This window comes from Lynx canadensis, chromosome A3 (genome assembly GCF_007474595.2).
Source record: "Lynx canadensis isolate LIC74 chromosome A3, mLynCan4.pri.v2, whole genome shotgun sequence".
Lineage (NCBI taxonomy): Eukaryota > Metazoa > Chordata > Mammalia > Carnivora > Felidae > Lynx > Lynx canadensis.
The window spans coordinates 113,970,382-113,986,219 of NC_044305.1; the positions used below are offsets into that span (position 1 = coordinate 113,970,382).

Here is a 15,838-nt window from a genome sequence, read left to right on the forward strand (position 1 = left end):
CCACTTTATAATAATCTATTTAACTCTCACAATCATCTATGAGCTGGAAACAATTTTTAGTAAATTGTCCAAGGGGACATTGCTAACAACTGACTGAAAAGGAATTCAAACCCAGGCATTTTAGTACCAGACTATACTCTTTTATTTTTAAGTGGATTAGGTAATTTTGAACCAGAAAAGCAAACCATTTGCCAAACAGCTCTGCTGCAAATAAATATTACATTTACCTAATCAAGAGGTTCTGTCTTAGGCAAAGTATCTAGCATCCTGGCTAGCCTCTGTAGTCCTCGTTAGTTCACAGTATGGGTCCAGTAGAGAAAAGGCATGATGGTGGGGTTAGCAAGAGAAGAAATGTTAACTGGAGACTAGAATTTGTCACTCAAGTATAGGAAACCTTAGCATGAAGGAGAGTTTAAGCACATATGGGAAACTGTTTTATGACTAAAGCAGTATCCAACATCAGCAGGAGAAAATAAAAGCTACTCAATACATGGTTTCTTGGGAAAATTAAGTTGGATCCTTACTATATTTCTTACTTTGATTTTTTATTCTGTTAAAGTTAAAACACAAAACTATCGCGTACTTGAAGAAATTTATGGATGTATGATTTCATCACTATCTTGGGAATATATACCCTATGAAAATAAAAACAAAGACAACTCTGGGAGGAAAGACAAACTGTGGAAAAAATAATTTTTAATTATTATTCCAAAAGCAGAGTATTGTTTCTAGGGATAAAAAAAAGTCTTTCACAATTTTCAGTGGGTCATGTACAATAATTTGATTGCTAAGTGCCATGTACTTAAATATTTATTTGGATTTTAATTTTAGCAAAATGCTTTCCTAGATGGTAAGGCCATGATCACCATTAACAACCATACTACATTTCTACCTCATTACCACTGGCTGCTTTGACTTAAACACTTAAACTCCACAGAAAGCAGTGGAACTGAATGTTAACAGACTTAAAGTGAGGAAAACTCAGATTCAACTCAAGCACAGGTATGATTTTCCCACAGTTAGCATCTGGGAACATCTCAGTAGTTATATAAAAAAAAGATATATCCCATCCTTCAAAACTCAGACATGTCATTAGTTACATTAGGTTGAGACTCAGAAGAGGCAAAAAATAAGGTTGAGCCACTAGAAATCTGGCATAAAAAAACAGAATGTTGATAATCGTTGAGGCCAAGTGATGGCTACACGGGGGCCCATTATACTTTACTTTCCTATGTTTGAAAATTTCCATAATAAAAAAATTTTTAAGTGAAACAGACTTTAAAATATAAAAATAAAGCATTAGAACAAAGTGTTACTGATTTTGCTATCCGAATAAAGACCAGTGTGTGTGTAACTCTAAGGCTTTGCAAACTTACTTCAGGTGAAAAGGAACAACATGCTACTTTCATTTGAAATGCTAATGAATGTTAATGTTAATGAATATACCCTATTCTTAATGAGTTATATGTCAGTTATTTTGTCCCAAAATAAATTCTGCTTAATACTGTTATCTTCTACCTTCATCCCACTTTAAATTATTTAAGTTACTTTAACTTAAGTTTTAGCTTGAGACAATAAGGTTTTTAAAAGGCAGGGCCATTTCTGATGCCATTCTGATATTAGCTAAAAGAGGTAAGAACCCACGAAAATCCTAAATTCATGTCACTTTTTCCAAAATTACATTGGCTGTCCACTGCTATCAAGATAAACTCCTAATTTTACAATCTGAAATTCAATGCTTTCAATGACCTAGCCTCAGTTTCTTTCCAGCTTTACCTCTTGCTTCAGGTAGGAAATCAACTCAAACTAAACTGGTGTACCCCTGTCTCATGATGGTTAACACTCTAGAATGCAAAGGCCAGACTTGTCTAACCCAAGCTCTAACAGCCCTGTAATACCTGGCAAGTTACTTGACCTCTGTTTCCTCATTCAAAGGAGAGTAATGAAAAGTAGATTCAGAGTGATGGAGTAAGGCACAAAGCACCGTTTCATGGGTGACTTTCTATATGAAGCCTTCCTAGATTATTCCAAACGATACTGTTTTTTATGCCACTTGCTTTGTAATGAACCAGAGGATAGCTTTCATCTTGTCATCTTGCACTGAAGTTAATTTTTTGGTAACTTCACTAATGACAAGGGCTATTATTTCCTTTACATTTTCTAAGCTAGCACTGTGCTTTGCATATAATACCTTAAATGCTACTATTTTCCTGTATTACTAATGTTTCAAGCATAAAAATTTAGTGCCATAGATATTTATTTGGTGTTTTATAAAACAGGTTTATATTGAAAAACCTCTTCTGGGCCAGGCACTGTTACAAGGCTCTGGGAATACCAGAGTGAATACAGAGGTCCTGCTCTCAAAGAGCTTACAGTCTAGGAAGTGAGAAACACACCTGAATACACAATTTTAACAGTCTGTTAAGGGCCAGATGTTATTGGTAATTAGCACCAAGTTATCATGGGACCATGAAGGAGGTGACTAACAGAATCTGGAGACAGGGCAGAAGGCTCATGAGAGACTAAAGGACATGTAAAGGATTACACTGATAATAATGAGTAGTGAGAGGATCAATGATTTCCGCAGAAGAGCATGCACAAGTTAGGTGCAAAGGCCTAATCCTTAGAGCATGATCTGCAAGCTGTTCACTGTGACCGGACAAGAATATAAGTATATGCAAAAGAGGCTATAAAGAAGCTTGACAACAGGTTGGTATGCCGTGGCAAACAGGACTTTATCTTGAGGATTATGCGGCGTGGGAATGGAAGGATTTATCGAGTGAGCAAGGGAGTAGCATGGTCAAATTTATAAACTTAATTCTGGCTACACAGTGCTGAGTATTCTGAAGAAAGGAGCTCGAAGGCTATTTGGTGTAGATCCCAAAAGTAAACTTTTACCCACTTTCTGTGTGTAAAAGAGGGATTACAGAAAATTTGCAGAAAAAAAATAAGTACAAATAAAACATTTTATCGACCATACCCACTCAAGGAAAAAGACTTAGAGTAACAATGGCTTAGGCACACTGAAACGTGGTCCTTTTCTCCTCCGTAGTCTATCAGTAAGAAAATCCATGAATTTTTTAGATAAAATGGTGCATACCTCTTTTGACGCTAAAGTTACAATCAATATATCTTTTAATAAAATTCGGAGAGCCATACACTGATTTCTAAAGGCATAACGAGACTAATTTCTCTTACAAAACCCCTTTAGATAAACATCACATCCCCCAAACCATAAGGTATACTGGAATCTACAAACGCCGGGGAAAAGTGCACCAAAGACGTTTTACCAACACCTGGACTTTCTCCAGTCACTGGCCTTTTGAAAGCTGCATCAGGCACTCATAAAGCCAAGTTGCACAGTGGGGCGTCAGTCTCAGTACCCTATTCATATTAAGGCCAATAGTGTTGTCACTGATATAAGCCTCACTAAATAGGGTCGCTGTTGCTGGGGACTTGTTTTCATATCTTTTGCTGGGGTAGTCGCTGACGCCAGTGGAGACTTATTTCTATAGCAAGTAAATCTCGGCAGGGGAAAGTCAAACTTGCTAAGAATTGGAAACTCGGCCTCGAGCAGGGCTGGGATCCCGAGCGTCTAAGGAACGGGGGTGAGGGAGCGAAGGGGGATCAGAACTCTAGGGGGAATGCTTCGGACGTCAGCCGCTTCTCCCCGGACGCCGGAGGGCAACTTCGAGGACCCCCTCCTCTGGGCAGCTGAGGCATGTCAAGGCCGCTTCAGGTTGAGAAAAGATAAGAGGAATCACCTACGACAGAAGCCCTCACGCCCCCAGCCAACTCACCATGATAAGGAGCAGCACAGCTCCCGCCGGAAGACGACCTGGGAGCTAGTTTTTCCCTAGAGCGGAAGGGGTGGGGTATCAGAGGCCGATTGGCTGAGAGAGACGCGGGGGCGGAAGTGCGTGCATGGACCTCTTGTTCCCGCCCCCTCCTGGGTTGCCCCTGAGTTCTATAGAGGTGAACGTAGAGGCTTAGAGCGACCCTACCGAGGCTTAGGTGGAGTAGAGAGCTAAAGTCAAGGAGACTTTGGCATTTATTTCTAATGCTGGCAATTTTCACTAGTGCTAAACATTTTTATGTTACGTGATTAATTTTTTTGCAATACCTTGTGAAATAAATAGTATTCCATTTGAGGAAGCCGGAAAGAGCAAGAAGCTTGCCCAGAGGCGTACATCTGGGTCTCTGTAGTAGTTGAATTTGAACTCAGACTAATTACAGGAATATCGTGTTCTATTTCCTAAAACACTAAATGACATACAATTAATTTTATACGGAAGTAATATTATAGAATACAGGAAATAAATAGTTTGATAACGATTGAGTATCCAGCACATAAGTATCAGGAAATAGTCTTATGAAAATTATATACTAGTAAGAAGACACAAAACAAGTAGGGAGAAAACAATGTTTAATATATTGATAGTGTCATGTAAAAATAGAGTTATGAGGTGAGGTGGGGTAGAGCCCTGAGTCCTACAATTGGTTGGGTATCTGACTCTTGATCTCATCTCAGGTCTTGATCTCCAGGTCATGGGTTCAGCCCTGGTTGAGCTGGCTTGAAACAAGGAAATTAATAGAGTCATGCTACAAAGTGTGATTGAGTAGCTCATTTATAGTAGTCAGAGAAAGGAAATAAAATTTGACTTCTGAAAGACAAAAAGTCTTTCTGCGAAGATTATTCAAGGCAGGATAAAGAAGCCGTTGTGCCTAAGTCAAAAACAAGCAGGAGTGTTTCAGAACTGAAAGAAGACAGTATGTCTGGAGCTTTGTGCTTGAGGGGAAGAAATGAAGAGATCTAAATGGTAAATGGGTCAGATGAAGCAGGAATTTCTAACTTAGGGGTAAGGGGATTGTTGTTTTTTGCTTAAACAGGAAGCTGGTGGAGGGTTTTAACAAGGGAGCGACCTTTACACTGTGATATGGAGACTGGACTGGAGGTGGATGATAAGAGCCAACATTTACTAAGCACTTATGTGGTAGGCACCATTCTAAGCGTTTAACATGTATTAGCTCATTTAATCCCATAACAGCCATTTGATACAGATACTATTTTAATCCCTGCTTGGAAAATTGTGTGCCAAGGTCACACACTTACTAACAAAGCTGGAATTCTGTAGGATACAACTTAGTTCTAAGCCTTACCTGTTCTCTGTGCTAACTACTCCTGACAAGATTAGAAGCAGGAAGACAGTTAGGATGTTATTGCTTCATTTACACAGTAGCAAATCATTGATTTTTGAAGTTTCTTTACAGTCTTTTTAAAAACAAAATTGGAATCAAACAGTACATATTGTACTGTTTGTGTAAGGATGTATTCTGACTTTTCTTTCTCTTGTATCTTAATTTTTCCAGAATTTTGTATTACTGGCCTTAAAAAATTCAATCATAGGCATGTGCCTTAACGTACATAATTCCTCAGTGATGAGTATAACAGGGTGTAAATGTAGCATAAAGAAATCTCTCAAGCTATTTTAAAAAAGAAGATATACTACAGGGAATTGGGTATAAAATCATAGGAAAGAACTATACAGGAGATCAACAATGAAACAGAAGACTTGAGCAATACTATATACCTATTAGACCTAATATATCTCTAGAATACACCATCCAGTAACAGCAGAATACACATTCTTCTCAGGTGCATCTGAAGCATTTTCCAGGATAGTACATATGTTAGGTCATAAAACATTTTTCAAAAAATTTAAAAGGATTAAAATAGAAAATATGTTCTCCAGACATACTGGAATGAAATTAAAAATCCAAAACTACAGGAAATTTGGGATTTTCACATCTTGTGGAAATTTAAAAAACATAGTCTTTAAGTCAGTAGGTCAAAGAAAAAATCTCAAGAGAACTTTGAAAACACACTGACCTGAATGAAAATGAAAATTCAACATACAAAATGTACTGGATATAGCAAAAGCTGTAGGTGGAAATTTATAGCTATAAATGCCTATATTTTAAAAAGAGGTAAGATCTCAAATCAATAAACTAACTTTCCATCATAGTAAGTGCAAACCAAGCAAACAAAAGGAAGTAACTAATAAAGCTTGGAGAGGAAATACATAAGTAGAGAATAGAAAAATAAAAAACTAAACAAAACCAAAATTGGTTCTTTGAAAAGATCAATGAAATTGGCATAGCTTTACCTAGACTGACCAAGAAAAGGAGAAGACTCAAATTAATAAAATCAGGAAAGAAAGAAGACATTTACTATTGGTTTTGCAGAAATAAAGAGGATAATAAGGGAATATTATAAACAATTGTATGCCAACAAATTAGATAACCTAGATGAAATGGACTAATTTCTATAAAGACACAATGTATGAAACAGACTCAAGAAAAATAGAAAATTCAATTAGGACATTAACAAAATATTGAATTTATAATTAAAGAAAAAAAAACCTGGGGCGCCTGGGTGGCTCAGTCAGTTAAGCATCTGACTTCGGCTCAGGTCATGATCTCGCGGTTCGTGAGTTCGAGCCCTGCGTCGGGCTCTGTGTTGACAGCTCAGAGCACGGAGCCTGCTTCAGATTCTGTGTCTCCCCCTCTCTCTGACCCTCCCCCGTTCATGCTCTGTCTCTCTCTGTCTCAAAAATAATAATGTTAAAAAATTAAAAAAGAAAAAAAGAAAAAAAAAACTTTACACAAGAAAAGCTCAGGCAAAGATGGTTTTACTGGTGAATTCTACCAAATATTTAAAGAATTAGCACCAACCATTCACAAACTCTTCCCCCAAAATAGGAGGAACACTCTCCAGTTCCTTCTACAAAGCCAGAGTTACCCTTGATACCAGAACTAGACAAAGACAAGAACTACAGACCAACATTCTGTGTGAATATGGATGCAAAAACCTCAACAAAATAGCAAAATGAATCCACCAACATATAAAATGAATCTATACCAGGAATGAGTGGAATTATCACAGGAATGAAAAGTTGGTTCAACATATGAAAATCAGTGTGATATGCCATAATAATAAAGGACAGATAATCACATGGTCATCTCAATAGATGCAGGAAGAAAAAGCATTTGACAAATCCAACACCCCTACTTGGAAAAACACTCAACAAAGTAGGAAACAAAGAAACGGGTTTATTGAGTAATTAGTCCTTTAGTTTGGAGGCATACTATTTTGTAATTAGACCTAGATCTTTGTATAAAATGTCATCAGGCTTTTTATTTTGAAATATTTTTGCTGTTAACCTTATTCTCCTTCCAGCTCTTTTGCTATTATCTGTAGTATAAAGTCTCGTTGCATGTGTTTTGTTCACATATTATTTAATGTATAAGGGACTGTTCCAAAGGAAACAGATGTGGAGTATAAACTGCTAAACCTCAATTCAATCCTAGCCAGTTCTAAGACCTAACATGGAAGTTCCCATTAGACTGGCAATCAATTGTTGAAAAAGTGACTTGTCAAAATTGTGCCTTGGTTATCCTGGCTTCCGTGAGGACATTCCCTGTCTTGTCCATGTATCATTTTGGTTAGTCTATATTCTGGGGTCAATGATGGTTTGAGTGTAATATCATTTCCTCTCCTTGGCAGCTTATAAAATATTTTGCTTTTTTTATTTTTTGCAATCTGATGTATCCAGATATGATCTTTGTTGTATTTATTCTTCTTGGGGTTCACTGAACTTTTGGTATCTGTAAGTTGATGTCTTTCAACAAATCGAGGGCAACTTTAGGTATGACTGCTTCAAATGTTTCTTTTGCCCCATTCTCTTCCTCTCCTCTACTTTTCGATCCTCAAACCAGAGGTAATTAGACTGATATTTTCCCCTACTCCTGAAACCAATATTACACTATATGTTAAATAACCTAGAATTTAAATAAAAATATGTAAAACAAAAATGACACACGAATTAAAAATAAAGTAAAACAAAAAGATTGATATTGTCCCACAGGTATGAAACCTTTGCTATTTCTTTTTTTCCTTCCTCTGTGCTTGAATTTGTAATTATATTGGCTTGTCTTCTGGGGGTCTTCCTTCTGCTGTGTCCAGTTTACTCTGAAGCCCATCCAGTGAAATTTATTTCAGATACTATAGATTTCATTTCAGATTTTTACTTTTCATTACCAGACTTTCCATTTGGTTTTTAACTTCTATTTCTCCACTGAAAATCCTAATCTGTTCATCCATCTTTTTTCCCTATTCTTTAAGAAGTATTAAAACTGTTTTAAAATAACTGTGTTAATTCCAACCTGTGGGTCATCTCTGCATTTGCTTCTACATATTTTATATTGATTATGGATTTTTTTCTTTGTATGATTTTTTATTGTGTACTGGACTTTGTGGATATGTTGTGAGGACTCTGGATTTTATTTTCTTCTAAAATGTGTTTTTTTTCTGGCTAGCTGTTAAATTACCAATGGATAATCTTGATGCTGTGAAAGCTTTATTTTAAACTTTGTTACAGTGAGTTTATCCTTTTGCCCATAGTCCTAACAAAAGTATGGTCCTTAGGTCTAGGATGCTGTGCTTTCTCCTTATTATGGTCCTTTTTGGATTTCAATGGGAAACCAAAATACTGACTAAACGTCTCTTAGTGGAAATTTTCGAACTTTGTATTCCCCTGGCAGCTACTTCTTCTCTACAGCTCGTTAGACTTCAACTATTGCTTTCTGCTAGGTTTCACTATTATACCGCACAGGTACAATTTTGGAGTTCACTAAGGATTTGAAAGAAATTTGTAGGCATATTCTAGGGCTTATAGTTCTGAAATTCTCTTCAAGATTTCTCTCCTAATTTCCAGCTGTTCTACAAGCCCCAAATGTCCCCTCAGCCCAGAAAGACTATTACATTCTACTTGAAGGTCTATTTCTAAGCACAGTGCACAAACTGGAAATTGCCCTTGGGGCAAAAGCTAGTTAATGTGGATCTCTTCTAGTACATGATTTTGTCCATTTCTGCCTATTTCTGCTTGCTCTCTAGAGTCTTCTAATTATTGCTTTTTATATTCAGTTTATAATTATTGGCAAGAGTTAGTCCAATACAAGCTACTGCTAGACTGCAACCTCTGAAACTCACATTTCAAATAAACAAGTTAAAGGCAAAATAAAATTTATCATTTATTTCCACTCCATTAGGATAAAAACCCACTTTATGCAGCTGAACCTAATTCATTTTTTTTTTTCTGAAGAAAAGTACAAAAGACCAAATTAAAATTTGAAGCATTTCAAGGAAAATCCTTTGACTTAAGGGTCAAAAACCAACCTGTAAAAGGCTCATTCTACCAAAAGAATTCATTTTGGGGGCACCTGGGTGGCTCAGTCGGTTAAGCGGCCAACTTCGGCTCAGGTCATGATCTCATGGTCCGTGAGTTCGAGCCCCGCGTCAGGCTCTGTGCTGACAGCTCAGAGCCTGGAGCCTGTTTCAGATTCTGTGTCTCCCTCTCTCTGACCCTCCCCCATTCATGCTCTGTCTCTCTCTGTCTCAAAAATAAACGTTAAAAAATTTTTTTTAAGAATTCATTTTTGTACAAAATATAAAGAATTCTAGCCTATAAACAAAGACTGCTGCATATTTACTTACATTGGAATGCTAGTAGCTGCTTTTCCTCCACTTCTTCCCAAGCACAAAGCAGTCAGAAATCTAATAACCTCAGTGGGTAGACTGACTTAGAATACGCTTTTACCTGGGTTGCCTGGCTGGCTCAGTCAGTTGGGCGTCCGACTTTGGCTCAGCTCAGATCAGGATCTTGCAGTTTGTGGGTTTGAGCCCTGCATTGGGCTCTGTGCTGAAAGCCCAGAGCCTAGAGCCTGTTTCAGATTCTGGGTCTCCCTTGCTCTCTGCCCCTCCCCCACTTGCACTGTCTCTCAAAAATAAATAAAAACATTAAAAAAAATAAAAAAGAATAAGCTTTTTACCCTTAAGTTATCTGGAAAGACAGTACTGCTTTTTCCCCTAGCTCAAAGTCCTGTACATCAGTAAGTTTTAATGTAGTTTATAAAACTCTGCCATGTTAACCTGAGCACACCAAAGCTGAATGTTTTAAAGCATTACCTTTCATGACGTTAATATGACACAGAGCTCAATGCAGAACCCAAAAGGTCACAATCTAATATTAATTCAGAAAGTCTCGACAACTTCTATCTTTATCGAAAATGACCAGACTGATTCCTTACACCTACTATTAAATCATTATCTTATTTTCACTGATCCTTCTATGAAAAAAAAAACAAAAAACGCTTAAAATAAACTTGGTCATAGTAGTCATAGAAAGTAGGTCTCTAGCTCTAAGCTCTTCAGACTTAGTCAGGGAAGTAAATAATTTCTATACTGTATGGTTATTCATACAATAATATATTCTTAGTGTTTATGACAATATTAACTTGTCTACCTTTTAATATTTGAAATCTTTGTTACATAAAAACTATTCCAATAAAAATAGTGAGCTACATTAAATTACTGCAGGTAGAATCATGATAATTTTAAAGATTATATTTTAAAAGCTGGGCTTGAAGCACACAGATCTTTAATATGACTGAACAGTTATTCACATATGAATAATGCTAATCCTTTATTTAAATGAAAATACAAAGTGAAATTTTATGAGCTTTATTGAAAATGTCTTAACTTTGGATATTCCCAATTCTTGTCATCAGGTATGTATATTGCATCATCTTTTATTATCAAGATTTTATAATTGATGCTTTAATGTTTGAGACCTTAAAAAGATAGAACATACGACTGAAAATAGGCATGGTTCTGGCTTAAAAAAAATTTTTTTTTCTATTTATCCCAAGCCTCACTTCTGTTACCTAGGGAGTTCTAAGGTCATGATTAGAAGAGACATGTAAATTACAGCTACAAATAGTATATTATCTTAAGAAATGATACATCTTCTATATTTACATAAATCCTTGACAGGAAGAAGAGGAAATTTAAGAAAATGTAGGTTTTTCATTATAAACTTCTTATCTAGCCAGGGCAAGTTTTTAATGTATTCTTTCAAAACCAAAGGTGTTTCTCCTAAATGAAAAATCTTTGTTACTACTATAAAATTATTCTTTCCACCCATGACATCTTACATAAAAGCACCAAAGAAAATTTCTGTAAACAAACTTTTAACCAGTAAACTAAGGGCAAATATCCATTTGCCTTTATTACAGTATTTAAAAAGCCATGATATGAGTCACTACTTCCTACAATGACAGTTTTATAATAAAATCCAGGCATACTTATACAAACAAGAAACGGAATTACTGTACATTTTTGGGGGAACAAAAGGCAGATTAACAGACTAACTTTTCAGTTAACAAAGTGAGCACAAGAAACCTATAAAATGTACGCAATGTATAAAAATTCAGTAATTTTTAAAGTTTCATTGAAGGGATTAATCATTATTAGGAATAAAAGATGGTAGATCCACTGGCTTATAATTATCCTGTAAACAGTAAGAAAGCAATGAGCAATAAATTAGAAACGTCTTAGCTCTCAGTACTTCCCTTCTCTCACACAGGAACCACTTTTACGGCAGTTAAAATTGGCCTTCTTAAATATTAGAATAAATCTAGCAGAAAATAAACTCCATTAGGAATAAATTAACAGTCTACAATAGATTTCTGACAAATATATTAGAAAAAAATACTGCAGGTCACACGAGGACTGATCTACACGTTGTATGACAGAGTGACTCAAACCTTCTAACCTTCTCCTTTTCTATTTTACTAGATTTGCTTTGTTGCTATCAACAAATGGCTTTCTAAATTGGCAGCAAGGTAACAGAAAGGTGAAAATGCAATTGTATCCTGACTGTAGATTGATGGGAAAAAAAAAAAAAAACAAAACCTTCAAAACACTTTTTCCTTTTACTGTTACATAGGAAGAAGTTTCATTTGGCACACTGGATTTGTAAAGAGGGAAGAAAAAAAAAAGTAACTTAGAGTGTTGGTATTCTAATCTGTAGTAAAGACAACAGTAGGAAAGGAAATAGAAAAATTACTATTTTAAGAAAAGACATCAGAAGACAACAACCAAAGGCGCTTGTGTCTTCTACCATTCACTGTCTCTGGAATACTTTCATCTGCAACACAATATACAAATTATTATTTACATTATGATTATATTGGTAAAGAAGACCAGAATCAGTTTTTGTTGTGCTCTAACTTACAGTGCCCATTGGGATAACTAGCAACATAGGCAAGAAGGCCTTCAACAAAATACTCCATTTGCATTGTATATTTTATTTAACTTTGTTGTATGGTTCATCTGCTGGGGTGCACAAGTAATTGTAAGACTCTGAAAAGTCCTGTAAACTTAGGCTGAATTTCTGTAGCTGATAACTATTCGACGAAGATGGTGTGTTACTCTCTTCGAAAGCAAAAACGTTCTGCAGGCTTATGAAGGTCTTTCCTTAAACAGTGGTATCGCCAAAGTCCTTGTTCCAACGTATGTAAGCTTCTAAGGTTTGAGGGCTCACGCTGCGTTTTATCTTTTTCAAGGATTCAGTGAAGTCAGATAATCGAATATTTCTCATCTAGATTTTAAAAAAACACACGACGATACAAATGATGAATACGTACACAGTAGTTAACCCAAAGATGGACTGAAGTAATGATGCTATTGCTTATTAATGTTATAAATCTATATAAATATATTCGTAGAAAATCACGCCAATCATCTTATTTTACCTATTATAGGGTAGGCAAGTTTGCTATGTAAGAAATCTTACAAAAATGCTATACTAACATATGTGTTTAGCTTCTTAGGCATTAACATTTTAAATCATAGTATCTTCCCATTTTAAAAACAGAAAACACTCATTATACAAAATGTGACAAAATATAGACAGGCAGAAAAAAGAATCACAATCCCACCCTTCAGAATTCTCAAGTTTCACTCACTAGCTAAATTCATGCTATGTTTATCGAAAAGGGAAAGAGGGTTTACAAGAAGCACATGAGACTTTAAGGAAATATTGCTTTTTACATTTCTTGTCTCATTTTCTGACCTTTTTAATGGGCTATGAGAATGTAGACCAAAACAATGCTGAGTTAACATGTATCTGTATCTACTGAGAGATTTTTAAAACCCAAAAGGAGCTTGGCACGAAACGACCCATTTTTAAAAATTGTCAGTAGTATATACATGTGTATTTTGCCCAAAAAGAAGTTAAAGGAGAATCTGAGACAAAATGTCAACTGGATATTTATATATATTCTTTTTATGACTCTTATAAAACCCAACCTAAATACTTCACGCACGCTCTGATATCTTGATGTGCACAGATTGAGAAAATCACCCACATTTGTAACTTGTAGCCTAATCTTAGTCAAAAAGTAAAAGGATATATTGTTACCACATAATCACTATATGAGCCCTACTTGTTTTCTTATTTAGCTATAAAACACACACTGGCTCTTCCTAAAGGCCAAAGTGTGGAAGGATGATAAATGTATTACCTATGATATTCCTGAATAAAATTTATTATAGAAATTAAGGTTTTAAAGGTTTTGACGAAATTCTAATTGAACTGTAAAGTATGGTGTACATATACATATGGAATTTATATATGATATTTGAAGTTAGTAAGAGACAAATGTATACAACAGGAAAAGCAAATGGTAGCTAATTTGAGAAAGAGAAAAATAAATAGCAAAGATGTCTTAACAAAATAATGAAATAATAAAGTTAAGCTGGATACAAAACTGTGCGCTTTAAAAACAAAGTATATTATACCCTGAATTATAACCCCAAATTTTTAGCATTAACTTTTAAAAACACAGAATTCCAATACAATTATTTGTTTCTATTCTTATAAACTAGAAAGTCAAATGGAGTTCATCTCACCTAAATGTGTGTATACAAACCAGTACCTGACAATACAGTTAGTTATTAAGTAGTACTAAATAAAATTCTAGTATACTTAGGGCACCTGGGTGGCTCAGTCGGTTAAGTGTCCGACTCTTGATTTTGGCTCAGGTCACGATCTCCCAGTTTGTGAAATCAAGCCCCGTGTGGGGCTCTACACTGACAGTGCAAAGCCTGGTTGGGATTCTCTCTCTCCCCCTCTCTCTCTGACCCTCCCCACTCATGTTCACTCACATGTGTGCCCTCTCTCTCTCAAAATAAATGAGTAAACTTTAAAAAAATAAAACTTAAAAAATTACAAAATTCTAGTATACAATTTTAAAAAACAAATTACTTGTTTTCCTCTCATCTCATAAATGTGACTGATAAATAGATTTCCTTAATTTCTATATCAAAATGCCATTATTAAGTATTTATGTATTTTTAAATCTATGGACACTTACATATGGATACATAGTATCCACACATTACACACAACTAAGTCTCTGTATGGATACTGTGAATACTAGGATACTATGTAAGTGCCAGTCTGCTTTAAGCATGCTATATATATTTACTCATAAGTTTGGAACTAACAGCTAAAAGTCTACCAAATAATTAATACTAAAACCATCAGATTAAAAATAAACTGGATAAAACATACAGAACCAAAACTTATAACAAGGTCACAAAAGGTACCGTAATGTTATTTCTTGTAATTCATTCAGTAGTTTCATATTTAATTTAGTGTTCCTAACATTTAGTTTAAAATAAGGTTCATATGGGGCGCCCTGGTGGCTCAGTCGGTTAGGTGTCCAACTTTGGCTCAGGTTGTGATCTCACCATTGGTGGGTTCGAGCCCTGCCTTGGATTCTGGGCTGACAGCTCAGAGCCCGGAGCCTGCTTCAGATTCTGCGTCTCCCTCTCTGTCTGACCCTCCCCCACTCGCACTCTGTGTCTCTCTCTCTCTCAAAATGAATAAACATTAAAAAGATTTTTACATAAGGTTCATATATATTTTTAAATAGTGGATAAAGTTATATTTTTAAGTATGGTATTAAAATTCAAGTAGATATTATGCTGTAATACTGGAATAAATGTACTCCATCAGAACGAATTCATGGTATTTTAAAAATACGTGTATTTTCAGGCTCTTGCCATTGGAATAGTCTAATTCAACACCAGTACTAATAAAAAACAATGTAGTATGGGGGTGCCTGGGTGGGTCAGTTGGTTAAGCGTCAGACTTCGGCTCAGGTGGGTTCGAGCCCCACGATAGGATCTGTGCTGACAGCTCAGAGTCTGGAGCCTGCTTCGGATTCTGTGTCTCCCTCCCTCTCTGACCCTCCCCACTAGCACTCTGTGTCTCCCTCTCTCTCAGAAATAAACATTAAAAAAAAAAAAAAAAAAAGAAATGCGTTAGCATCTCATAAGAGGGCCTATCACACTAAGAAACTGTAATGAATCACATTACATTGGTATTGTTTTTATAAGGAGGAAAACAAACACTGAAAAACTAATAGAATATGAAGGGATTAACTTGTTACAAAGAGTAAAATCCTCAAGTTTTCTATGATTTTCTTCTGTTTAGTAGTTACATAACATGATTTGATAGAAAATGACCTAATGACTATGTACAATATTTTTTGTCCATTACCAAAGAACATTGTAAGAGACTGTAATTTGATATGCCTCTAGATTTTGAAATGAAACAAAGAACTTTTTCTAGCTTCTAACCAAATCACAGACAAAAATCCAGACAAAAGAGAAGTCTTACAATATAGAGAACCAGAGCAAAGAAAATTATAGAACAGTATACCTCACTGGCAGACATATTCTTTACTTGTTCTGGTTTCAGTTCTGTAAAATATAAGACAGCCACTTAAAAAAAAGGTCTGTAAGTTTAAATTGCTGAAAGCAAAACCAAGAAAATGATCTAAAAGTACATGTTTGATATAATTATTTGTATTAAAAGGAAGACACAAATATTAAGCACAATTTATAAATGCTTAGAATAACATT

General features: G+C 35.5%; 2 protein-coding genes across 5 annotated transcripts in view; both read right to left on the reverse strand.

The window, feature by feature from the left end:
• The window catches only part of SLC30A6 (solute carrier family 30 member 6), a 72,269-nt gene extending 68,384 nt beyond the window's left edge, over positions 1 to 3,885 (reverse strand). For all 3 annotated transcript variants that reach the window (XM_030311351.1, XM_030311348.1, XM_030311349.1), the window contains exon 1: positions 3,801 to 3,885. In XM_030311351.1, the coding sequence (XP_030167211.1) occupies positions 3,801 to 3,803 (3 nt within the window). In that variant the 5' untranslated portion in view covers positions 3,804 to 3,885. The remainder of the gene's footprint in view (positions 1 to 3,800) is intronic.
• A 7,204-nt stretch (positions 3,886 to 11,089) lies between these two features.
• Positions 11,090 to 15,838, reverse strand: part of SPAST (spastin) — a 52,811-nt gene continuing 48,062 nt past the window's right edge. For both annotated transcript variants that reach the window (XM_030311353.1, XM_030311352.1), the window contains exons 16-17: positions 15,636 to 15,676; positions 11,090 to 12,503 (exon numbers count right to left, since the gene is read on the reverse strand). In XM_030311353.1, the coding sequence (XP_030167213.1) occupies positions 12,381 to 12,503; positions 15,636 to 15,676 (164 nt within the window). In that variant the 3' untranslated portion in view covers positions 11,090 to 12,380. The remainder of the gene's footprint in view (positions 12,504 to 15,635; positions 15,677 to 15,838) is intronic.